Here is a 27,223-nt window from a genome sequence, read left to right as displayed (position 1 = left end):
TATAAGATGCTACAAGGCTAGGTATGCTTTATGGTTCAGAATGTTGGGCAATTAAATGCACATGTACAAAAAGTAAAAATTGCTGAAACGCAAATGTTAAGGTGGATGAATGGTATAACATTAAAAGATAAATTACGGAACGAGCATATATGCAAGCGTAGTAACGCAAGCCTAGTGACACACATGTGAGGAGGAGTGAGTTAATTATTGTTTTTGGCATTAAAAGGAGTTGGGGTAGGCTTAAAATAACTTGGAATAAGATAGTAAGGAAGGATTTAATAGATCTTAATCTAGTAGAGGAAAATGGTCTCGATTGGGTGAATTGGAGGAAAAGGATTCATGTAGCCGACCCTACCTAGTGGGATTTAAGGCCTGTTGTTGTTGTTGTTTGGGCATTTGTTGTTGTTCTTGTTCTTCTACTTCTATAGATATATTCTGCATTTCTGTTACTCTTCACCACAACCCCACGCCCCTCCCCCCTCCCCCCACCCGCCTCCCCTAGTGAAAGAAAAAAGAACAGAATAAGAAAACAACTACTGATAAAAAGAAGATGCATAAAAAAACTGTTAAGCTGTTGCAGTTTCTTGGTTAAAAGGCTTGAAAGCAGAGAGAGGGATAAAAGTTTTATTTTTTATTTTTTTATTTTTATTTTTTTTTGGGGGGGGGGGGGTTGTTGATCTCCAACATAGAAGAAAGGGCATCACTTTATCTAAATTTCAGCTTACTAAATTAATTTTCTGCTATCCTCTTACACTATGTAAGCTCGCAGTAGCTAGTCATAAGGAATTGAAGTTAGGATAGCTTCCCAAGAGGGGGGTGAATTGGGCTTTTTTAAAAATTTATTCCCCTTTTTAATACTTTTATGTTATAACAATAATCAATGCTCAACCACAATCACAAAATTGATTCAGAGTAATCACAACCAAAACAAAATAATCAACCACTGAATAATAACCCTGTAGTAATGTGTAAAGCTTGCTGAAATTGTATAAGCCCTGTTGTTAAATTCCACAAACAACCTTCTTTCCAATATTCAACTTTTAAATAAACTTTCAGTTTAATAAGTTAAGGATGATCAACCAACGTAGTCCCTTTCGGTTTCCGCAATCAATGCTGATCAAACCAAAACAAATAAACTTCTGGTCTATTTAATAACCAAACACTCAGAATTCAGAAATTAATAAAGCATCTACGCAGTTTGTAAATTGTGCTGAAAAGTAAAAGTAGGGAAGAAAGAAGAACACAAGGTTTTACGAGGTTCGGCTTCAACACAACCTACGTCCTCGCCCTTGGCAAAACCACCAAAGGATTCACTATCACCGTTCCTTTACCAGGCGGAACAATACCGATTACAACACTCCTTGGTTAAGGCTAGAGCCCGCCTTTTTCAAACAATATCTCCTTGTTTGGTCCAACAATTCAACACTCGAACCGTCTATCAATCTGCTGCAAAGATTTAAAACAAGGCATACAAGAATTGCTCCTCAAGAGCTGATTAGTACAGATTAAAACTATATACTTCAGCAAATTCACAATACAAAATTCAGATTGAAGCTCTAGAGATTTATCACCGTAGGAATCTTTCAATAGATGAAAGAATTAACTATTGTAGCGCAATATTAGTGAGTAAATCAGCAGAACTTTAGAGAACTTCGTGGATGTGAGAGCAACAAAGAGCTTTCAGAATTTCAGAATGCTTGAGAGAGAGTTTGATTGCTAATTTGAAATCTTGGTGTCTAAATCAATGAAACTTGAGGGTATTTATAGATGTAGAAAGGTTTCTAACTTGTTCCCCAAGTTTACTTGGACTAGGGTCCAAGTTTTAGATTAATTTGGGCTTCAAGTAATTTGAATTTTAAAAATATGCCCGTTGAGTATTTTGAATTTTGCTGCAAGCCAGACGACTGGGGATCTCTGGCAGTCGGTTGTCCAAGTATTTCATGCACAATTTTCACAAACAGAAAGGTGGCAGTCGGCTGTCTTCAGGGTGGCAGTCCTCTGTCACTGAACAACTCAGTTTTAAAAAAACATTCAGAATGGTGACAGTCGGCTGGCAAAACACACGCAAACGTCTCATTTGTCATTGGCAGTCATCTGTCAAGTAGTTGACAGTCGTTTATCAGGCTTTTGTCTTCTTAATTTAAGTCCTTTAATATGTCAGCAGTCTGTCCATTGACAGACAGTCGTCTGTCAAGAGGTTGTTTCTCATTTTAAGACAATTTTGATTTCTCTCTCTTTTGTTTATTTGGACTTAGAATCTCAATTTGGTTTTCTTTGAAAAATAAGTTCCAAGTCTTAAAAACTAAGGTCTCTAAGTCTCTTTGCCTAATGAGCTTCAAAATGAACATTCATACTTGAATTAACTTGAAGTACTTACAAAGCTTTGTTCTAAAAACAAATTTGACACTTCTTTGCTTTGAGTTCTTTTTGTCGCTCCTCTTTGATCTTTCAGTCTTCTCTGAACTTTCATTATGGATCACTTGCATTTATGTGAGGCTTTCCTTGTTCCTTGATCCCTCTTTTAAGATATGACATTTGAAGTTTGAGCTGAGCTTTCAGATTTTTCCTTTTTATTACTGAAATCATCTTTGCCTGAAATAGTATCACTTGGAAACACATTAGATAACCTTGCTTTGTTATCATCAAAATCAAGAGTTGTAAGCCTAGCTAGGCCAACAGGAATGCTTGTCCATAAGTACACGTAGTCTCTTACATCAACTTTGTTTATTAGTTCCTTTGATTTGAACATTGTTTAATTGATCAATTTTGTGGTTCTCGGTTTTTAAAGGTAATTTTTTTTTTTGTGCAGAGCAAACCGAGGGGGATTTCAAATGAACATAATGTGGAAGTTGCGGAGGTGGGATTCATGATAATGCAATTTAGATTGATGATAATGCAATTTTACAATTTTTTTACAGGCTGTTTTGTTTTTGAATTATGGTGGTTAGATTTTAAAGCAATATGTTAGTACTTTATTTCACACAGGCGTACCCAAAACACTTACATGTTCTGGTAATCTTTCAAGTAACTTGATGAACTGCAGAAAGAAACTGAATATAATCTGTTGGCATCTGCCATTGTCTAGCATGTTGCTTTTATTGGTTTTTAGTGCTTTTAGTTGGTGTAATAATGCATTCTAGTAAAATTAGGATGATGCATTTTTCCCTATCAAGAGAAGGGAAAAAGAACTTTTTGTTATTTTTTATTTTTTTTTAATTTTATGGACCACCTCTCTGAGTGAGAAAAAATTAGTAGTTCTGTTTTACAGTTGTGTCCTTTTGCCTCATGACCTGTTGTGGTTTTTATTTATTTATTAATATTTTCTTGGGGGTAGAAAAATGTCATTCGAAGAGGGAAAGCAAGGAGGAGAAAGAGGATAAGATATCCTCTTAAAGTTATGAACATGAGAAGAAAGGGACAAAAAAAAAAAAAAAAAAAAAAACAAAAGCATCATGTTAACAAAGCCAATCAATCCCACTGAAACTCTGCTGATTCCTAAGAAATAAAGAATGGCCATTAAAGATGCAAGCATTTCTATCATAACTTAACATATGATTTTTTATTTTATTTTTTTATTTTTTTTATAATCAAAGAATTATATTAAAGGAAGAAAAGAGTACAACCAAGAATTTTTTTTTTTCAAAAAAGGAAGGAGAACAAGATATCCTTCCATGACAAAGGACAAAAGCTAAACAAAAAGAAAGTAATTACAAGAAAATTTTAATAAAGTATTGCCAATCAATCTGCTGCAAATCTTCCAAAGAAACATGATGAAAGATATTTGATAGTAAGGACAAAATTTAAGTGCGCAATGATATTTTATAGTATTTTACTTTTAATTCAATCATTATAATCCACGTCATGTTTTTGTTTTGTTTTGTTTTGTCTTGGCTTTTCATTTTCCTGTTTGACTGTATTGGCATGATTTAAAACAAAGCATATATAGGCAGTAATTTTAAAAAGAAAGCCAGTAATTTTAAACTGCAAAAGAGGGCATCAGTGTCAATTGGTGTAAAGCGTCCATTAAAGTCCATTCTTTATATATGGGATAGATATAGATATATTCTGCATTTTTGCTACTCTTCTCCACAATATCCCCCCTAAATTCCAACTCCCAACTGAAAGAAAAAAGAACAGAATGAGAAAACAAGTACTGAATAATAAAGAAGATGCATAAAAAGACTATTAATCTGTTGCAGTTTCTTGGTTAAAACGGTTAAAAAAGAGGGCTAAAGGTTTTTTATTTATTTTTGGGGCCCCGGGGGGGCGGGGGTGGTCTCCTACATAGAAGAAAGGTTCAGAATCCTTTTTTGCTTTGGCATCACTGTCTAAATGTCGGCTTACTATAAATCATTTTCTGTTATCCTCTTACATTATATAAGCTTGCAGTAGCTAGTCAGAAGGAATGCTTGTCCATAAGTACATGTAGTCATGTACATCAACTTTGTTATATTAGTTCCTTTGATTTGAACATTGTTCAATTGATCAATTTTGTGGTTCTTGTTTTTAAAAGGTAATTTTTTCTGTGCAGAGCAAACTGAAGGGGATTTCAAATGAACATGCTGTGGAAGTTGCGGAGGTGGGATTGATGATAATGCAATTTTACAATATTCAACAGGCTGTTTTTTTTTTAGTTATGGTGGATAGATTTTAAAACAATGTGTTTGTACTTTGTTTCACATGCATACCCAAAACACACACATATTGTGTTAATCTTTCAAGCAACTTGATGAACTGGAGAAAGAAACTGAGTATACTATGTTTACATTTGCCATTGTTTAGCATGTTGCTTTTATAACTTTTTAGTGGGTTTAGTTAGTGTACTAGTGCATTCTAGTAAAATTAGGATGATGCATTTTGCCCTATCAAGAGAAGGGTTGAAAAATTCTTTGTTCTTGTTTTTATTTTATCAATTACCCCTCCAGAGTGAGAAAAAAAAAAATCGGTTGGGGTCATATAAAAATGCTGTAGTGCTGTTTTACAGTTGTGTCCTTTTGCCTCATGACCTTTTCTGTGGTTTTTATTTATTTATTTATATTTTCTTGGGGGTAGAAAAATATAATTAAAAGAGGGAAAGCTAAGAGGAGGATAAGATATCCACCTAAAAATTATGAACTTCGGAAGAAAGAAGCAGAAAAAAGAGAAAAACCAAAGCATCAAGGTAACAAAGCCAACCAATCCCGCTGAAACTCTGCTAATTCATAAGCAATTGTGAATGGCCATTAAAGATGCAAGCATTTCTATCATAATCTATCATATGATTTTTTATTTTATTTTATTTTAGTTTTATTTTTTGTGAATAGAATCATATTAAAGGAAAAAAGGAGTACAACGAAGAAAAGAAAAAGAACAGGGAGAACAAGATATCTGTTAGAGGTTATATATGTCTTTTAGTATTATTATTATTGAGTGTGTTAGTATGTTAATTAGTGAGAGTTAGTAATGGTATTATTGTCAGTAGAATGTATTTAAATTTGTATTATAAATAGAGGGAGAGACCTATCTTCAAGTTAGGTCATTCATTTTTAATCAAATCTTAACATGGTATCAGAGCATGATCCTATCTAAACCCTATTTCTCTCAGCTGTCGCCGGAAAACACTATTCCCGCAGCTGTTCTTCCCTAATCCACCTCCATCCGATACTAAATCACAAAACCAACCATATACCCATAATTAGACCCCCGACGACCCACCCCACAAAACTCCATCACTGGAGGGCCCCCCATGCGCCACCCCGCTCCGGCGCGTGAGAGCTGTTCTGTCCACTTTTTTGCTTTTTTTTTCTTCTGCCATGCTCTGATACCTTCTTTGGACTATATTATCAAGCTGTTAGGCCAGTTTTTTGCTAAAAAATTCAACCTTTTTCGACCATGCCCTCGCGGTATTCCGTTAATTTCTGTTCAGGGTTTGTGAAGGCTTCCTTGTGTGTTTTTTGGAGCCATGGCAGCGTTCATATGTTCAGTTTTGAGGCTGTGGCAGTGCTATATCCATTGGTGAGTTGTTCACCTTGTCTGTGGTTGTGTCGGTGCTTCACATGGTTTGTGATTGTTCCGATTATTGTTTGTTTTTCTTGTTTTTGGTGTGGTTGCTGTTTGTGAGTGCTGTGGCAGCTATATCTATCGGTGAGTTGTTCACCTCGTCTGTCGTTGTGTCGGTGCTTCACATAGTTTGTGATTGTCCCGATTAGTTTTGATTGTTCTTCTTGTTGTTGGTGTGATTGCGGATTTGTGAGTGTTGGGATGGGATCTATGAATTCCAAATTTTTTTTCCCTACATCGCTGCCGCAAATAACGACTCAAAAGTTGGATGGAAAGAACTATGTTCAATGGTCTAAAGCTGTTCAGATTTATTTAGCAATATTAGGGAAATCTGTCCACTTGCTCTCATCTGAGTCTTCTGATGAAAGAGAAAAGACGTGTTGGTTTAGGAAGATGCCTTGATTGTTTCTTTCTTATGGAATTCGATAGAGCCATAGATTGCACGGATGTGTATGCATCTAGATATGTGCAAGGAGATTTGGGATTATGTCAAACTTCTCTACTCTAGTAACATTACGCGTATGTATGATTTATCCTAGGAGTACTTTCTATTACAACGAGGAGATAGGAGCATTGCAGATTATTTTGGAGAGATGAAGCGTATTCATGAGGAGCTTAACGTCGTGCAACCTATAATGGCCGACGTTCGTGAGATGCAAAAGCAGAGGGAGTAGATGATAGTTCTTCGTGTTTTAGCAGGCTTGAGACCCGAGTTTGAGGTAGTTCGGTCCCAGAAACTTAGTAGTGCCGAGCTGCCATCATTTGCTGATGTTTATTCTCGTGTCCATTGTGCTTCCTTTAGCACACATTCTACTGTTCGTGCATTTGGCTCTAAGAGGACAGCCTTTTCTACACAGAGTGATTCTAGTTCTCTACCAAACAACTGCAAAGTTATTGCGGTGGTTCGAGTAGTCGTAGTGGTAAAGATGGACGGGGCAGAGGTAGTCCTCACAAGTGCACTCATTGTGGACGGAATAATCATAGTATTGAGCAGTGTTGGGATCTTCACGATAGACCTTCACGTGTTGCCAATGCAGCCACCACTGACTTCACACCTTTGGGGGCAGCCAATGCAGCCACCACCGACTCCTTACCTTTGGGGTCGAGTGGGGGGCAACGTACTGTCTCTATGTTAGAGGAAGAGTATTCCAAGTTCCAGCAGTATCAAGCGTCACGACAAGCTTCTCTTCCCTTTGCATCCCTTGCCCAATCAGGTAAGCACACAGTATGCCTGTCGTCCAGTTTCTCGTCAAAATGTCTTGTTCCTAGTTTGAGTTATGTCTCTAGTCTTGATTGTAAGTATTATTAGTTGGAACAACATCATTGTGTTTCTTTCGCTTCTCGGGTCAATAAATGGGCTGCAAGCCCTTTTATGTTAGTTCATTTAGATGTATGGGGTCCTAGTGGGTTCGTGACCAAGTTGGGTTTCCGGTACTTTGTAACCTTTGTGGATGATTATTCAAGAATGACTTGGTTATAGTTAATGAAAGATCGTTCTGAGTTACTTCATGTATTTTGTGCCTCTTGTTATGAAATAAAGACTCAATTTGGTTTGCTAGTTCGAATACTTCAAAGTGATAATGCTAAAGAGTTTTTCAGTGCGCAAATTCACTACTTATATGACTCAGTTTGGTATTGTTCATCAATCATCCTGTGCCCACACTCCTCAACAAAATGGGGTTGGAGAGGGGAAAAATACACATCTTCTTGAAATCGCTCGCACTTTACTGTATCAAATGCATGTACCTAAAGTGTTTTGGAGTGATGCTGTGCTTATTGCTTGTTATCTGATTAATAGAATGCCATTCTTTGTTCTTAGTGGTGAAATTCCCTACTCCATTCTCTTTCCTAATTCATCTTTATTTTCTCTTCCTCCTCATATATTTGGGTGTGTCCTTTGTTCATCAACTAAATCTCGGGGTGGATAAGTTGGATCCTTGTGCTATAAAATGTGTTTTTCTGGGCTACTCATATACTCAAAAGGGATATCCTTGTTATAGCCTTGTGTTGCATCACTTCTTTGTTTTTGCCAATGTTACCTTCTTTGAGTCTACACCTTACCATACTTAGTCACTAAGCACTTTTGAGCTCAATGAGTCTCTTACTTTTCCTAATCTTCCAAATTCTACGTTGCTGTCCTTGCCCAACCAACCATCCGAGTTTCCATGTAGTTCGAGTCCTTCTCATCGCCTTGATCATCCTAATTTGAAGGTGTATTCACGACGACGGCTCCAAGGAGGAGAGTCCCCTCTAGCTTCTACTACCACGCCTTTGGTTTCCTCGTCTGATGATCATACTTCCCATGATGTTGATCCTCCTATTGTTGTTCAGAAAGGTAAACACACATGTACTCAACACCTCATTCCAACTATGTTTCTTATGACTCCTTATCACCCTCCTTTATTGTTTTGTCACTGCTCTGTCATCTACTATCCTTCCTAAATATGTTTTGGAAGCCTTAGCCCATTTAGGGTGGAGGGATTCTATGGTTGAAGAGATGAATGCTTTACATGACAATGGTACTTGGGACTTGGTACCCCTTCTTCCTGATAAATCTGTGGTTGGTTGTCGCTGGGTTTACACTATGAAAGTCAGCCCTAATGGTTCTGTGGCTCGTTTAAAGGCTCGTCTTGTTGCTAAGGGATACACCTAGGTGTATGGTTTGGACGATTCTAATACTTTTTATTTGGCTTCCAATCTTACATCAGTATGTTTGTTCACCTCCTTGGCTACTACTTATTACTACATTAGTTAGATGTAAAAAATTCCTTCTTGCATGGTTACCTTGGGAAGGAGGCTTATATGGAGGAACCACCTGGGTTTGTTGCTCAGGGGGAGTCTGGCTTAGCGTGTTGGCTCAAGAAGGCTTTTTATGGTTGAAAATAGTCTCCTAGAGCATGGTTTGGTAGTTTCAGTGCTATAGTACTTGAGTTTGGTCTTCGACAGTGTGCTGTGGATTGTTCCGTGTTTTATCATCATACTTCATTGGGTAGAATCCTTCTTATTGTTTATGTGGATGATATTGTTATTACAGGTGATGATGATGAAGGTATTTAGAGTCTCAAAATTTGTCTACAGACTACGTTTTAGACTAAAAATTTGGGATTGTTGAAATACTTCTTGGGTATAGAAGTATTAAGATCTCGTATCGAAATTGTTGTGTCACAAAGGAAGTACGTTCTTGATTTGTTAGATGAAACTGGCTTGTTGGGATTTAAATTGGTTGATACACCCACGGATCCTAACAGCAAGTTAATGCCGGATATGGGTGATTTGCTACCTAATCCTGGGCAATACTGGAGAATTGTTGGCAAGTTGAATTGTCTCATAGTTACTCGGTCGGATCTATCTTTTGCAACAAGTGTTGTGAGTCAATTCTAGATTCTCCGAGGACAAGTCATTGGGATGCAGTAATTCGCATCTTGAGATATCTCAAAGGTGCACCTAGGAGAGGTCATTTATATCGTGATCGGGGTTACACTTATATCCATGGATATACAAATACAAATTAGGTTGGATCGCCTTCTGATCGGAGATCCACCTCTAGGTATTGTATCTTGGTTGGTGGTAATTTGGTTTCTTGGAAAAGTAAGAAACAAATTGTGGTGGCAAGGTCGAGTGCTGAATAAGAATATAGAGCTATGGCTTACACTTCCTGTGAACTTGTCTGGTTGAAGAACATGTTGGGCAAATTGGGTTTTTCGCATTCTATCAAATTGCTCTTCATATTGCCTCCAACCCGGTCTTCCATGAGCGGACGAAGCACATTGAAGTTGTTTGCCACTTTGTTCGGAGAAACTTGTGCAAAAGCTCATTATGACCGCTTATGTGAAGTCGGACATGTAGCTTGCTGATTTGTTTACTAAAGCGTTAGGGGGTGCTTGTGTTAGATTCATTTGTAAAAAGCTAGGAGCTTATGACATTTATGCTTCAGCTTGAGGGGGAGTGTTTGAGGTTATATACGTCTTTTAGTATTATTATCATTGAGTGTGTCAGTATGTTAATTAGTGAGGGTTAGTGCGGGTATTATTGTCATTAAAATGTAGTTAAATTTGTATAATAAATAGAGGGAGAGACCTATCTTCAAGTCAGGTCATTCATTTTAAATTAAATCTTAACAATATTCTTCCATTACAAAGGACGAAAGCTAAACAAAAAGAAAGTAATTACAAAACAATTCTAATCAAGTAATGCCTACCAATTTGTTGCAAATCTTCTAAAGAAACACGACGAAAGAGTGCATTTGCAAAGCACCAAAGTGATGCAAGGAAAACCACCTGCTCCATAGTGTGCTAGTCAAAGGTAGAAGTTCAATGGCTTCTCTATTCGACTATTATCATATGATCGCTGCTTCAAAGTCCATAGTACAAAGGAGGCTCAAATTTTAACGAGAACAACCTTCCTACATCAATTAGACCTTCTTCCGGTTTCGCCAAATCTTGCTCTAGCCCCTTAGCTATGACCAGAGAACTTGAAAGGGATACCTTAGGAGCAAAGTAGGGATACATTGCAAAACCTGAAGGTAAACCTTCCATCCTCGTGGCTGGTTAGACTATTTCTAAATTACCTATGGGTGACAAGGAAATAAGAAATGAGGGGCTTCTTAGAATTGTAATCCTTTTTATGGTGAGAGAGAAAATGTGGCAGCCTAGAATCTTCTAATTGATTTAGTTCTTAAAGTGACAAGTTTTTTTAGGGACGAGGTTAGAACTTCTAATCTGGGGTTTAGGAGATAAGAAAAATTCAATTTTGACAGAGGGGGCAAGTTTTTAGGGGTTAAGGATGTTTGTAAATGAAAATTTTCTTGTGGAATGTTATAGGCTTGGAGTGTTTTGGGAAGAGAAGGATTGTTAGGGATTTGGTTAATAGAATTAGCCCTTAACTTTTGTTTCTGCAGGAGACTAAATTAAAGGAGACTGGTACTTAGCCTTTTAGGAGCATTAAGCATTTGGGACTTGAGATTTAAAGAGTGGGTGGTTTTTCCTTCTTTTGGGGCTTGTGGGTCTCAATTAGTGGCTTGGGATACTTAAATTGAAGGACTGTTTATTAGGTTCCGTTTTCTCTTGGCCTTGCTAGAGATTATAAGGATGTTGAGGATTGGCGGTTTACTTCTATCTATGATCCCACTCATTTTCTCGCTGTAATAGCTTTTTTGGAAAGTTGGCCAACTTGGATGAAAAAATTCAATTTTTTTATTTGGGAATGTGGTAATGTGCGTTGAAACAATGGCTGTTTTACTTGGGTGGCCTTGGTAGAAAGAGCTTTGTCTTGTACATATAGATTCCTATTTATGAATAATTGGGAAGAATCATTTCCAAACATTGTGTTGGTCAGGCCCACCCCTGACTGTAGTCTAGTTTTTTTGGATTCCAATACTGTCCAATGGGGCTCACTCCCTTTAGGTTTGAAAATATGTGGCTGACTCACCCTTCCTTTCGAACCAAATTTGGAATTGGTGGAAAGAGCATCATGTTCAAGGGTGGGAAGTTTTTAAGGTTATGAAGAAGTTGAAGTTTGTAGAAGGCTGGGTTAAGGTTTGGAGCGAAGGGGAATTTGGGAATATGAGGGAGCAGAAAAATGGCACTTTTGAATGATTTGATAGGATTGGAAAATGGAGGAGTGTGGTTTGTTGGGAGAGGAAGATAGGGAGAAGAGAGTTCACCTTTGTAATGAGCTGGAGTTGCTTTTGTTAGGGGAAAAAATGAATTCATGTTGCAAATCTACGGTTCGATGGTCTAAGGAAGGGGATTGCAATTCTAGATTGTTCAATAGGGTAGTTAATGGGAGTAGAAGGAGGAGTTTGATTGAAAAGTTGGAGTTACATTCAAGAAGGGTGGTGAGGGATTAGATGCAATTTGTGGAGGGGATTACTAGCTTTTCTATAAAATGCTTTACATTGAGGATTGTAGGAATAGGGTGATGGTGGAGGGGCATGATTGGAAACTCATTGGGGAGGAGACCACTAATTGGTCAGAAAAGTCGTTCAAAATGGAGGAGATTCGAAGGGTTGTATGATTAGATAGGGACAAAGCTGTGGAACTAAATGATTTCACTAGTATAGTTGGGAAGTGTTGAAAGACGATGTGATGCGATATTTTGAATATTCCATAGGAATGTAGTAGTCTGTAGGATCATTGACTCTATTGCCATCGCTCTCATCCTTTAAAATGGGTGGTCTAGGAAGGTGAAGGATTTTAGTTTGACAAGTCTAGCTACTAGCATCTACAAGATCCTCACTAAGGTCTTATTAAGGAGACTTAGGGAGGTGTCAGGGGAAACCATTTCTTCTTTTGTCAAGTAGAGACAAATTTTAGATGCAATCTTGGTAGCAAATGAAGTGGTTGAAGATGTTACAAGGAGAAGTAAAAGGGGCATCATTTTTAAATTAGATTTAGAGAAAGATTATGACTTGGTAAATTGGGGCTTCCTACATAAGGTGTCGGTTAAGCCTTTATCGTGTCAACGAATTAGAGGTTGCCTTAGTTAAGCAAATATGACAGTGATTGTCAATTGTTGACTCGTCCAAGGATTGGTTGGGGGTTTCTTGGGGTTTAATACATGGGGATCCATTATCTCCTTTCTTGTTCACGTTGGCAGTGGACGACTTGAGTAGGCTTGTGCTTTGTTCCTAGGATCTAGGTGTGATTAGGGGTCTGGTAGTTGGTAAGAAGGAGGTGGAGGTGTCTGATTTGCAATTTACTTATAATATTATTTCCTTTTTAGAGAAGAGTATTGAGAAATTTCAGAAGGTCCTTATTTTAGCTTTTTTGAGAAGATTTCAGGGTTGAAATAAATTTGGCTAAGAGTGGCTTAGCGGGCATTGATATGAATAATAGCGAGATAGAGGATTTAGATCTCTAGTGGGGTGTAATTTGTTTGCTTGGCCCATCTCTTATCTTAACCTTCCTTTTGAGGGTAACCTGTTTTGCTACTTTCAAGGACTTGGTGATCAAAAGGGTAGGAAAAAATTAGAGGAGTGGAAGAAATCCTATCTCTCTTTAGGAGGTAGGATTACTCTCATTAGTGCTTCCCTCTTCAACATTCCCATTTATTTTATTTGTCTGTTTTTAAAATTCCCATGAAAGTAGCTAGGCTCTTAGAGAAACTTATGAGATATTTCTTGTGGTTTAGTTTTGGGGAGCAAGAGGGATGGTCGTGTTAGCTGGAAGGCAGTCAAAAGATCAAAATCAAAAGGGGATTGGGGCTCGGTGTTGTGGTTTCTCAACATCTCCTTAATAGGTAAATAGTTATGGAGATTCCTTTAGAATCTAGTTCCTTATGGCACATGGTAATTGAGAGCTGGTATAGTATACATAGGAAAGGTGGGATACTAGGGGGAGTAGTATTGTTACTCATATGAGCCCCTAGAAATTTGTTTAACAAGTCTCTGGTTATCCCCCCCCCCCCCTCATATTTATTTCATTGTTAGCATAGTGATAGGGTTCATTTTTTTGAGGGTATTTGGGTGGGTGAGACTTCGTTGGTATTTTTACTGCCTCATTTGTATAAACTATATTCTATCTATAATGCACCAATTTCAGAATTCTATTCTACTTAGGGGGGGCTTTGAATCATTGGACTAATATTTTTTCGAAAGTCTCAATGAGGGAGAGGTAGACGAGCTAAGTTGCCAGGTAAGTGTTCTAAATTCTTTCAATCCTAATAGGAAGGGGGATGCTAGGCTTTGGATTGGGGACTCAGACTCTTTGGGGTATTTTTCTTCAAAGCCTTTTTTGTTCATCTTACGAAGTCTCAAAATCCTAGCTCATGCCATCTAGATAAAGCTGTGTGGAAGGCTAAAGTCCCTTTTAAGATTCAAGCTTTCATTTGGACTTTGGTTCGCAATAGGGTGAGATAATGACTTGTTATAGACTAAGAGGCCTCACAAGGCTCTTAGGCTAGATGTTCGCATGACATGTCATGAGGAAATGAAACCAATTGTCATTTATTTTTGAGTTGGTGAGTTTTTTGTGGAAAACTTGTTTTCCATTTGTGGTGCGGTTCGGGTGGCACTTCAAACTGTTCATGAATTTATAACAGTGCACTTTGGGGTCTTGGAATGAATAGAAAAGGAGAATTTTTTGGAATGTGCACTTTTTTTACCTTGTGGACCCTTTGGCTTGAAGAAGAATGCTAGAATTTTTAGGGACTAGAAGACTCCATCGAATTTGATGTGGGGGAAGTTATGGTTTTGGCTTTCTTTTAAGCTCACTCTTTTGGGATTTAGATGTTATCTTGCTGACCAATATCCATTAGGACAGGAACACTTTTTTTTTTTTTTTGATGTTAATCTTTTGTCTTTTTTTACTTTTTCTATTTCTGTTTGTTTAGAGGACCCTTATTCTCATTCTCTATAATTTTTTCTTGTTCTTGCTGTAATGAAAACTTTTATTATTATTATTATTATTATTATAGAAAGGCACTTATTGCAAAAGATATGTCTAATTGTATGACTTTGAGGTAGTTTAACTTTCCAACAAGTCTCCTATATTGTCCAAGGTAAGTCAACAAATCACCTACATCTAGTATTAATTTGTTGTTAAGATCCATAGTTGTATTAGTGGATTTGGATCCTGATAGAGTCTCATCTAAATATTTAGAACATACTTCCTTTGTGACAAGATTGCCCTATATGGCATCTCAATACTTTTATACCTAAAAAGTATTTAATAAACACAAATCTTAAGTCAGAAACGTTGTTTGAAGAAACTGCTTCAGACTTTTGGTATCCTAATCAACATTACTGGTAATCACAATGTCATCTACATACACAATCATCAAAATCCTTAGCGATATTTTGACAATAGAATACAAAATGATCAACTATACATGTTGAAGGCCAAATTGAAGCACAACTAACCTACCAAGCCATGCTTTAGGAGATTGCTTTAGATCGTATAAGGATTTATTTGGATGACACACCAATGCTAATGACTCCATTTGACATGCATGAAAGCATTCTTCACATCAAATTGATGTAAAGGCTAATGACAAGTGGTGGGTAAGGAGAAGAACAAACAACACGAGGCAAGTTTAGTGACTGGAGGGAATGTGTATGGATAATCCAAACATGGATCATCAGACCTTCATGCTACACACCCAGCTATGGCCAACCATCGACTTATCTTGTAATGCAAGCATCTCTCCAACCATTACAATCCTCTATCTAGAATGGCATGTGGCTTCTAAGACCGACTTAGAAAGAGCAACAATCGATAAAATACTTACAAAATAGCAATATAAAGGTGACAAGAAATCATGGCAATCATAATTGGAGATTGGATTGTGTGTATAGGTGTGTTCACCTTTCTAGGCAGCCATAGGAAGATCAACATTAGGCTTGAGGCGTAGAAGTAGGAGCTGGAGGAGGCTGCCCTCCCTTAAGTCATTGTTGTGTGTACACGTGCAAATTAGGATGATCTAGATGATGAGGACTTAATCTAGATGACGATGTAGAAGGATTGGGCATGGATAATGGGCTAAGGTTGTGTAGAGTAAGGGACTCATCAAGTGAGCAAGGCTTAAGGAATCATAATAGTATGGTGTGAGCTCAAAGAAGGTAACATATGTAAAGACAAGAAACAATGTAAATTATCCAACTTATCCGTTCTTGGACTTAATTAATGGACAAAGGAGACACCGAATACACTATAAGTGAGAATAAAGGTGGCTTTGGAAAGAGATTTGAGTAGGGTATTACCTTTCTGGGCAAGAGATGCATTGTGATGAGATGGTTTTTGGGATGTCAGATACTGTAGGAAACTTGAATCATTCTCCTCTAAGATTGATATAGTACGCCGTTTGCCAACGGATGAATAAATAGGGATGGAATTTGTGCTAATTGATGAGGGAAACATATTTTGGGTTCATGAATTCCATGGCAAAGAACAGTCTAAATAAAAGCCAAATAGATTTCTTCTTAACTAGTAAGGGGGATTGTTTATCTTTTAAGGATTTTAAAGTTATCCCAAGTGAAAGCTTGAGCATACAACATAAAGTCCTAGTATTAGATATGCATTCTAAAAAATAGAAGAGAAAGAGTAACATAAATCAACATGAGAGGATTAGGTGGTGGAGCTTGGAGGGAGATAATATAGTAAAATTCAAAAATAAAATGATCAAAGATTGTGATTGGACAGTAGTGGATAAGGTAGATGCAAATATTGTTTGGAATAAAATGGTTAACTCTATCATAAGGATAACAAAAGAGATTTTAGGTGAATCCACAGGAATATACTTGAGTAGTAGAGAAAGTTGGTGGTGGGATCAAGAAGTCTGAAAAGCCGTTAAGACAAAAAAAAAAATTGGTATAAAACATGACAAAGTTGTTGAAATATAAAAAATCTTGAAAAATGTAAAGAGGCATGAAAAAAATGAAAAAAAAGACTATTAGTGAAGCTAAACATAGAGCTTATGATACTTTATATACTAGACTAGATACAAAAGAAGGATAAAGAGACATTTATAAACTTGCAAGAGTTAAGAGAAAGAAAATGCAAAGATTTAGGTGATGTAAAATGTATAAAGGAAGAGAATGATAATGTCTTAACTAGAGAAGAAGGCATAAAAGAGAGGTGGCGAAGATACTTTGGTAAGTTGTTTAATTTAAACCAAAATGAAAGATTGAATTGGAAGTGCAAAATGAGGAGAAGACTAAAAATAGGAGATTTATTTGCAAAAGTAGAGTCCTAGAAGTTAATGTGATGTTAAAAAAAATGAAGAGTGGGAAATCTATAAGACTAGATAAAATACCAATTGAAGTTTGGAAATGTTTAGGGGATAAAGGAAAAATTTGGTTAACTAATCTATTCAACATTATTATAAAAACCAAGAAAATGCGTGAGGAATGGAGGAAAATCACGTTAATACCTTTATACAAAAACAAAGGAGATATTCAGAACTGTAATAACTATCATAGAATTAATATTATGAGCCACATGATGAAATTATGGGAAAGAGTAATTGAACAAAGAATAAGACTAGAAATGAGGATTTCAAAAAAATCAGTTTGGTTTTATGCCTGGTAGATCAACAACGGAAGCTATTTATGTTTTAAGAAGTTTAAAGAAAATGTTTAGGGAAAAGAAAGGGGACTTGCATATTTATTGACCTAGAAAAAGAAATCAAATAATGATAGAGTAACTAGGGAAGTTATTTAGTGGGTCTAAAAAAAGAAGGGGGTATACAGTAGATATATTGAGGTTATTAAGGATGTGTATGATAGAGTAGTGTGTCTAGTGGCTAGCATTAGGATTGTATGAGGGGAATATAGAGATTTTCTTGTTACGATAGGTGCACATCAAGAATCTACTTTGAGTATTGATTTTTTACTTTAGTGATTGATGAACATACTAGGAATATCCAAAATTAGATCCTTGGTGTATGTTGTTTGTAGATGATATTGTGTTAATTGATGATAGTAGAAGCGGAGTGGAATCTAAGTTAGAACTTTGGAGAATTGCATTAGAGTCTTAAGGTTTTAGGATAAGTAGGAATAAGACGGAATACATGAAATGTAATTTCAGTAATGTAAGGAGTAGTAGTGGAGAGAAGATTAAACTTGATAATAAGAAATTAATTGCACTAATGGATCTTGATATCTTGGATCTATTATGTAAGTGGAAGGGGAAATTAAAGATGTAATACATAGAATTAAAACATGTTGAGTAAAATGAAGGAGTGCGTCAGGCGTTTTTTGTGATTGTAGAATACCCTTAAAATTAAAAGGAAAGTTTTATAAGACAGCTATAAGGCTGGCTGTGCTTTATGGTTCAGAATGTTGGGCAACTAAGAAACAACATGTATGAAAAGTAAAAGTTGTTGAAATGTGAATGTTAAAGGTGGATGAGTGGAATAACGTTAAAAGATAAAATAAAAAACAAGCATATATACAATAATTTAGGCGTAGCACACTAGTCTAAGACAAGATAAGGGAGGGGTGGCTTAGATGGTTTGGGCATTTGAAACGCAGGCCTAATAAAGCACCTATGAGGAGGAGTGAATTAGTTCTTGTTTCTGGCATGAAAAGGGGTAGGGGTAGGCCTAAAATAACTTGGAATGAAGTATGGAGGAAGGATTTAATAGCCCTTAATCTAATAGAGGAAAATGGTGTCAATTGGTTGAATTGGCGGAAAAGGATTCATGTAGCTGACCCCACCTAATGAGACTTAAGGCTTGTTGTCATTGTTGAATTCCATGGCAACATCGACAAACAAAACCAATCAATGAACAAGATAAAAAACTGAAACAAAACAAACACACTGATACAGCACTTCCACAGCCTGATGATGGTGACAAACAGCCTTAAATAGCACCACATGATCATTCTTGGAGTGCTGTGCATGACCAAATAAAAGATGGGATCTTTGGACAAAAGTCCATCACTGAACATGAGAATATGGTTTGAAGGGATTCAACACAGGACAAGTTCAGGCTGAAACCATGGCCATATGAAGCCTCACACGCTGGTGTAGAGTCAGTGCTGCTAGCCTTTGACTGGTGCATACATCACATGAGGGAAGCTCTGGCAATGGGATTTCAGGGATAGGCAGATCACTAGTGTCAGTGGGTGGCTATGGTGTTGGAAGATCTCGAAAGGGTTTTAGTGTTCTTGAACCTGCAGTGTCATCCAGGAATTTTCTGGTGACTGCTGTCTTCTGGCATCTGCTGGGATGTTTTCAGGCCTATGGTGGTGCTAGCAGCCCTCCTGTGGTAGTAAAGATGCAGAAGATTTAGTGGTTTAGGGCTCAATTTGGCAGTGGCTGCAGCACTTAGGGTTTATGTCGTAGGACTGTGCTGATACCATGTTAAATTCATAAATTGTAGTGTAATTGAAAGACCTGATCACAATGATGCTCTCCCTTTATATTTATAATATATGCCAATCACATCAAAATGACCTTAATGCCCTTACTAACTTTTAGTTGCTTTTGTGGGTAATAGCACTAAATAACCTGTAAAAATACCCAATGGAATGATGTGGGTATTTCTCCTGTTGAATACTGTTGGAGTATTTTTAGGTTGAGTATATGACATGCAGATAAGGGAAATGAATGTTAAGAAGTGCATCGGTCGGGTTCATATTGAGAGGACTAGGTCTTGCTTGCTTCCTCAGAAATTGGTTTTTTGCTGTGTGGATTCTTATGTGTATGCTTCTAGTGCTTGAAATTATGGATTTTGGCATACCTGAAAAAACTGTCGCCACTTTAAATTTTGTCTCTAGATATTTGGATTGGTTCTTTGGATAAAGTTAGAGCATAATTAGCCAATGGATAATCATCGCGATTTTGTAATCTCATTATTTAGTTAGATATAGATTCTATGACATCACATAGCATTTCTATGGTAAATTCATTTCCCTATAACTATATCATGGGTGCTTTTTGATCTTTTGGTTAATTTTTTTTTTTTAACTATGGATTGATTTAAAGCAATTTTTTTTAATGCTAGAGTTTTGTTCCTCTCAAGTACCATGGCTCAAAGAGTGATTTCTCAGCCAAATATTTGGAAAAGATGGTGGCGGAAGAAAGTTCTTCTATTCAGTTTTCAATGAGCCCGTATGCCTCTATATTGCTTATCGACAAACTTTTTTTTGTTTTCACCGGATGCAAAATCTTGCTAGTTGTTTTGCTAACTCTAATTTTTAGTGTTAAAACCTGTAATGATTTTAATGTTTTTTTTTTTTTTTTTCTTATTTTTATTTGAAGGCATGATTACATGAACTCATTGTGTCCCAACACAATTAGCGATAGCAGATCAAAAGGTCCTTTAAGAAGGTATAAGTCATATTGTTACTTATCCAATTGCTTTTCCTGATTCTTAAGAATTATCATGACATTATAGCTTTTATGCATTAAGCAAGCATTATATGTACTTTGCTCAATTTTAAAAATCTGGATACATTTTCTGGAAATGAATTTTTCAATGTTACCATCACGTTGTGGTTATTCTGCATTAAGCAAGCATTATATCTGCTTCACTCAATTCTAGTAATCAGGACGCATTCTCATGATATGAATGAGCCTCTTGGTTGACCTTAAAACTCAATGTTTTGTAAGGGTGGAAAACAATTACCTGATGATGCAGGACAAGTAGCAAGACCTTGGGAAGATCCTTGAATAATTAAGAAGAATTAAGGGATTGTTGGGTTTAGTCAGTAATTAATTGTTTGTTTAGTTTAATTAGTATAGTATTATGCATATATAAGGTCTCGTTTGTAATATTTGTGTATTTTAGGGGTATTTTTGCAGTTTAATGTAGTTTTAAGGGTATATGTGTAATTTCATGTGTTAAAGGCTTTCCTTTAAATAGTGTGTGAAATCCATGTTGTAGGTAGTTATTCCTTTAAATAGTGTGTGAAATCCATGTTGTAGGTAGTTATTTAATTTGAATTTGAAAGTGGATGTGTGATTCCCCCTTGTATCTCTTCTCTTCTCTCTTCCCTCTTCCTTCTTATTCTTCTTCCCTTCTCCTCTCCAACATTTTTTCATGGATGCAGATCCTTGATGCTGTCCCATATCATGTGGTACAGAGCCCAATCATGATCTCCATTTTTTCATTTTCATCCACCCATTTTTCCTTCCAATCATTCTTCTTCTCTCTCTTCCCTTCTTTCTTCTCCTTTTCTTCTCTGTTTTTGTCTCCAATTCTGTTTCTTCCCCAGTTCTGTTTCTGAATCTTTTGTTCTGTCCTTTCCTATTCCCTCTTCTGCTCTCTCTCTTATTCTTCTCCTCTTCTTCTCTTCTACTCTTTCCTATTATTCGTCCTCTCTCTGATTTCTGAATTCTATTGCTTGTTTCACATCAAATTGCTCTACAAGTTCAAAAGTGGCAGGAAGATCCCATAAACAGAAGTATTCATAGTCTGAACTTTTTCAAACATTCCAGTTCATGCCCCCATTTTTTGAATACCACTTTCTAGACACCATCCTGCAACACCCCTGAACCCCTGAAACCCTTCCCCTCAAATTTGAATCACATCCGACAAGCCGGGTGGCCCCATGCGCCAGAGATAAGTTCCCCAGCCATCAGCCTTCCAATATCCCAGGTTTCCTGTGTTCTTTTATCATACAGTCACCACCATTCCAATCCTCACCCCTTGATCTGCCTTCACCTAAAGTTCCATCGCAGAAGACTTGTTGCTGGCCACACGTGTGAGCGAAATTTCCAGCATACGCTGCAACTGCCAGATTCGTGAGAAATTGCTCAAGCCATGATATTTTGTGTTTCTTCCATGATATTTTGATCTGCAATGTGAGAAGCGTGTGGACTTCATATTTTGCAAGCGTGATAATTTGCTATGACAAGCAAAAAATTGTTGCTGCTAGCATCAGAAATCAGATTTATTGTTGCAATTTGTGAGTTTTCTAAGTGAATTTGTTTCATTTCTACATGATACGCAAGATTAAAGGTAACTTGAAGATAGATCTTTAAAATTGAGAGTCAAAATTGTGCTTTTACATGAATAGATTGAGAATTGTGGTCCAATTGTGTTAAGGACTTCTGGTGATATATAGTTGCAGTGTATATATTTATAAATCCAGCAATATGGTGACAAATTATTGAAAAAAAAGGAATTTCATCTACCAACTTGGGCGCAATTTCAAGCCTTTTCACACCTTTATCAGGTGTGGAGGTGATGTTTGCAAAATCATCATTGATGGAAGATGTCCTATAAATGTGGTTTCCATATATAGGATCACTTCTATGCACCTTCATCCGGAACCTTCCCCAAAGCCTTGTGAGACATCTTGGGTTGATAACTCTACATGTTTGTGAAAAATTTTAGTTCCTATCCACATGGGTGATTATTTTAATAATGTTTACAGTGATATCATACCCATAAATATTGGCCATGTACTCCTTGATTGGATGATTTGGGTGACTCAAGGGCATGGGAACAAGAATATCATCTTGAAGCCCACACTACCAACCAATCAAGACAAAGAATCTGTTAAGAGTACTCAACTTGAAGACACTACGAGGAAGGAAATGTATGTGCTTGAAGACATCCAAAGTCTTTCAGACATTACTAATAAAGAGTTTGTCATTCCCAATGAGTTAATTGGTGCCAATTTTTCTCAATTCAAGTCTATGATGCTGTTAATGGAGCCTGGTTTCTTGTATCATTCAAGCGTAGGCTTTTGAAGAGTCCAAGTTTTTTTTTTTTAATTTCTGATCTTCCAAAATCTCAAAATCCGAATTTGAATTTTTTCTAGTTGGGGGAGATTTGATGTAAGGCAAGAAGCAAGGCCTTGGGAAGATCCTTGTTGGAGAATAATTAAGAAGAACTTAGTCAAGGGATTGTTGGATTTAGTTAGTAGTTAATTGGGCGTTTAGTTTAATTAGTATAGGATTATGTGTATTTAGAGGCTTCTTTGTAACATTTGTGTATTTTTAGGATATATTTGTAATTTAATATGGTTTTAGGGGTTATATGTGAAATTTCATGCTTTAGAGGCTTTCTTATAAATAGCATGTGAAAGCAATATTGTAGGTGGATGTTGAATTTTAATTTGAAAATAAACATGCGATTCCCCCTTGTATCTTCTCTCCTCTATTCCCTCCTCCACCTTCTCTTCTCCTCTCTTACATTCTTTCCTGGCTGCAGATCCTTGATGCTGTCCCGCATCACCTGATCTTTTCATCAAGCTTGGAGATTCAATTGAACCAACAATTGTTAGCCAAAAAATTTTATTTACCACTAAGTTTCATGTTGTAACTTTCTTTACCTAATTCATATTAAAAATTGGTGGGGACACATATTTGTAGGCTGTACAATAAATGTAGAACATATGGCATTGTGGAATTGGAAAAACAAAAAGGAATTATTATTTGATTAAACAAATCCATATTACTTGTTTGAGAACGGGCCTTATTTCTTGCATTATTTAGACCTACGAGGGCATTTGGTTTCACGGCATCTTTTAACATTCCCAGAAATGTGATGTGCATGGCATCCTATTCTCATGTTTGTTTTGGGGCTGAAATCTGGAGCTTGAGCAATCTCACATTCTGAAAATGAAGGATTCTTGTAGAACATGGGAATCCCATTCCCATTCTCCAACGGTAAGTTTCATGGAGATCCCATTCCCATGGAAATCCTATTTTTGGGACTAAATTGCCCTAACTATTTTTGCTGGTTCCATTTATACCCCCATCATAAAGTATTATGACTTGCTTTATTATATTAAAAATAAAAAAATTATTACCCAAATCTATAAAAAAATAAAAGTTATATATATTTTTTTGATAAGATGAAAATTCATTAGGAACAATACAATATACAATAAATGAGGACTAGGTGTCCTCTAAGAACAAAGAGCAACAGCCAATAGGATTACTGTAGTGTTGCTTGCCAATCGCTTTGAAAGTTGGAACAATGATAAGCCCCAAAAAAATCCAAAAGAGTGCCCAAAAAGAACCAAGAACATCACTCTATCCCATAGCAAACAAGGAGAAGTTGTATACTTGTAGAACCTTGAAAGTTCTTGCATTCCTCTCAAGCCAAAGTGTCCGTAAGATAGCAAAAATTGCACCAATCTGTAAAACACAGCCTTTTCTACTTGAGTCATAACCCATGTCTCATGAGCAAGAATCCCCCACATTCTGAGGTGCCACCCAAGCTTCACCATATGAAGCTTCACCTTAGCCTTCTGAATAACATTCTCTAGGAGGGAGAGGAGAAGGGTCAAGTATTTCCACAAATGCAGTAGAAAATATTTCGAAGAGGATATTCTAGAGCAATCCCCAGGCCAAATATGAGTGTAACACCACAAATGTGGAACAGAATAATCCAAAACTCTCAATAAATTTGCAAGCTCATTTACTTGTCTTTCATTAGTGTTCTGGTAGAGATTGGAATATCATTCAAGAGCACACTCATCCAAAGAATAAAAAAACAAGTGATTGGGACGTTATGCATGGAAGAAATTATAAAAGGATAGGGAACCAAGGCTGACAAAGGAGTTTCTTCTACACAGGAGTTGCAAATAGCATTTCCCATTCCAAGTTGTACCAAGAGTAAAAAACAAGTGACATAGTTGAGAGAGAAACATTGAAGGACTCCTTTGAGTACAGATAAGTATGAGTAAACAAGAAGTGACATATTTGAGAGAGGAACATTGAAGGACTCCTTTGAGTATAAATACGTATGATGGGATCCTGTCCATTGCAATGAAGATTGTTCTTGCTCGTATAACCTCGTGCTAAAATGTGCTTGATTCTAAAGGAAGCTTCCAAAACCGTTTCCCACTAGAGAAATGTTCTTAGATGCCAAGTTTCCAAGTGTCAAACCCTTTTTTGATTTAGGCCTCCTAATCACATCCCTATGAATAAGATGATCCCTCTTAATTGGACCATTAAAAATCTCTCATCATCCTGTCGAAGCTCTTATACACATTAACAAAGATATTCTAAGAAGAGACAAAAAATAAATGGGAGTACTTGGAAGACAAGCACTATTAAGCATGATACAACCCCCTAAGGAAATGTAAGCTCCCGTCCGTGCCTCTGGTATTGTATCCATGCTCTCAACCATCAAACTCCACAGAGACATAGATCTAGAACAACGGCCAAAACAGAGAGCACAGCTTGCTAAAGATGCAAACTCCTCCATCTCACTTTGATTGATTTTAACCCAGCACCACTCTTAGCCATATTAATCTTCAATCTTGAAATTTTCTCAAAAATATTTAAATGTGCAAGAATATTTTGTAATTTCCGAACATTATCCTTCAAACAAAATGGTGTCATTGACCAATTGAATATGGACACTTCTACCTCATTCCTACAAACCCTGAGCCCTTTAGTCGCTCCTTTTGAGCATGTAACACTATTTTGCCCAACCCATCAACCACTATCATAAACAAGATTGGAGAAAGGAGAATCCCTCTCATTTAACCCCACTAGAAATGCTATAAACTGATCCGTGGGCTGCTTATTCATGATTGTGGATATGTTGTCATGACAGCCAACCTTATCCATCCCTTTCAAACAAATCCAAAATGCTTCCTTTCTTGCACCTTATACAGAAAAGTGCAATGCATCCCTTCAAGGGCTTTCTCAAAAGCCTAAATTAAAAACATCATCCATATTGTCCTCTTCCTTAGCTTCATCAACCACATACTAGATTGTACCTTAGCCAAAATTTTATAACAGTTAGTAACCAAAATAATAGGCTTGAAATCTTTAACCTTAAAATTTTTAATGAATAGTAGCAATAAAAGTATACACACATTCATCCCAACCACCCCATTGTCATGAAACTCGTGAAAAATCTTATAATGCCATCCACCATTGCCTCCCAACTATCTTGGGGAAGCCATATGGGGTGGAACTTTGACCCTAACCGTCTTGAGCACTGACACCTTGAACCCCTCAACATAAAAAAAAAAAAAAAAGAAAAAGAAAAACCTCAGTCTACCCTTTACTTCCTTCGAATACGAATCCTTTTAAAAACTATTCTCTCCTTTCCTATTTGCCAATGATCTCTCATAGTCTCACTGTGAACCAAAACCTAATTCTAGCTCCTCGTATGATTCTTCCTCCTTTCTTAATGAAGCAATCTAGAATTACAACATCCCTCTTAACCCTCTTTAACCCATTTTAATCTTGAGTTCTATCTCCAACTAATGTCCTTATAAGAATCTCCTTCATATCATTACACAAGTGGACTGTAGCTCTATCCTCATCATCCAACCGCCACTGTCCAATGTATCCAAACTTTCCAACTCTTGTGAAATTCCATTCTTCCTTTCTTTAGTGTCTCCATGGTTTACCCTATTCCAAATTATTTTTTTCTCATACTTTAATGTTTTCATGAATTTGAAACCTTTTGAACCCTAAACCAACACTCTTCTACCAATTCTCAACATATTCTCAAATCGAAATAAGGACTAAGGCCACAGTGAGAATCTAAAAGACTAGGAGAATGGTCACAAATAGGTCCAGAACCTCCTGAAAATATTTTGGGAGCATCCTCCCAATCATTTGTACATATAAAAAAAATCTATCAATTGGAGCCGAGACTTGCCGATCCCTTGACGCCATCCAAGTAAATTTCCTGCTAGACTTGTGGATTGTGTTTAAACCATAATCTCGGCTTAAAAAGCTAGAAATCCTTCATATTAAGGTTGAGAAGATTCCTACCGATTTTTCATTTGAAGTGCAGATGACATTGAACTCTCCTCCACGAACCAGCTTGTAGAGACAAAAAGGACTTGCCAACTCATATAGGAAGGATGCTCTTAATGTAGAATGAGTGGGGCCATAAAACATTATAATCCACCCCTCCCCAAAATCCTTAGCGTGCGAAAGAATAGACAAAGAGTAAGATCCATGCACACAATCCAGCATAGTAGCTAAGCCAGTATCTGGAAAAATCTCAATACCCTTTGTCACCCCTTAAGAAGGACTGAAAACCCAATCCTTAAATTTTGACTCCCAAATACTTTTTCCTAGAATGGCATCCACATCTTTCAACTTAGACTCTTGAAGAATCAAAACATTTGGAACAAAGCTACCCATTAGTTTCTTAATCATTCTCCTCTTATCTCTATTCTCTAAGTCACGTACATTCCCAGGAAAAAAAATCCTCTTTTTTATGTACTACTTGACTCGAACTTGTACTATCCCCTTCTTATAATTAAAAGATGAAGCCAGCCTAATTAAATCTCAGTTTAACTTCTTAGCCTGTTTATCTAAATTAGACTCCTTCCTAACTGAATAACTTCCCTTGGGGTGCATTTGTTTCACACACTAAGGGGTTATTTGGCATTATTTCTGTTTTCATTGCTAAATAGTGAAGAAACAGGTTATGACAGAGTGTTTGGTAATGCTGCTAGATTTTTGTTGCCAGTTTTCGCAAAATTTGAAAACCAGATTATATGGTTTTCGGTTGTTGCAACAACCTGTTACTCCAATTATTTAATATCTAGAATTGACTTCTGTGAATAAAATTTTTTTATTCTATAAATTAAGGTAAAATAACTATGTCAATTTGAAACATAATTAAAATAATATATCCATAAATTTTCTAAAAATTTGAAAAAATAGTAAAAATCATTTGAAAAATCATTTTTACCATCATGTACAAGAGGATTGTTCATGGAGCACTAACCAACGATACCACAAATTTAAAATATAATTAAAATAAAAATATCCTTAAATTTCCTAAAAAATTGAAA

The 27,223-nt window shown here is 36.6% G+C and overlaps 1 protein-coding gene across 4 annotated transcripts in view; it reads left to right on the top strand.

Moving 5' to 3' along the window:
• The window catches only part of LOC131168607 (uncharacterized), an 88,015-nt gene that overhangs the window by 20,379 nt on the left and 40,413 nt on the right, over positions 1-27,223 (top strand). For all 4 annotated transcript variants that reach the window (XR_009140361.1, XM_058128190.1, XM_058128180.1 and 1 more), the window contains exons 6-9: positions 2,810-2,857; positions 4,532-4,579; positions 19,489-19,595; positions 19,746-19,814. Coding sequence is in view for 3 of the 4 variants with exons in the window: in XM_058128190.1 (XP_057984173.1) it covers positions 2,810-2,857; positions 4,532-4,579; positions 19,489-19,595; positions 19,746-19,814 (272 nt within the window). In the remaining variant the exon portion in view is untranslated. The remainder of the gene's footprint in view (positions 1-2,809; positions 2,858-4,531; positions 4,580-19,488; positions 19,596-19,745; positions 19,815-27,223) is intronic.

Source organism: Malania oleifera, chromosome 1, assembly GCF_029873635.1.
Source record: "Malania oleifera isolate guangnan ecotype guangnan chromosome 1, ASM2987363v1, whole genome shotgun sequence".
NCBI lineage: Eukaryota > Viridiplantae > Streptophyta > Magnoliopsida > Santalales > Ximeniaceae > Malania > Malania oleifera.
This window is presented reverse-complemented; position numbering and strand designations above follow the sequence as displayed.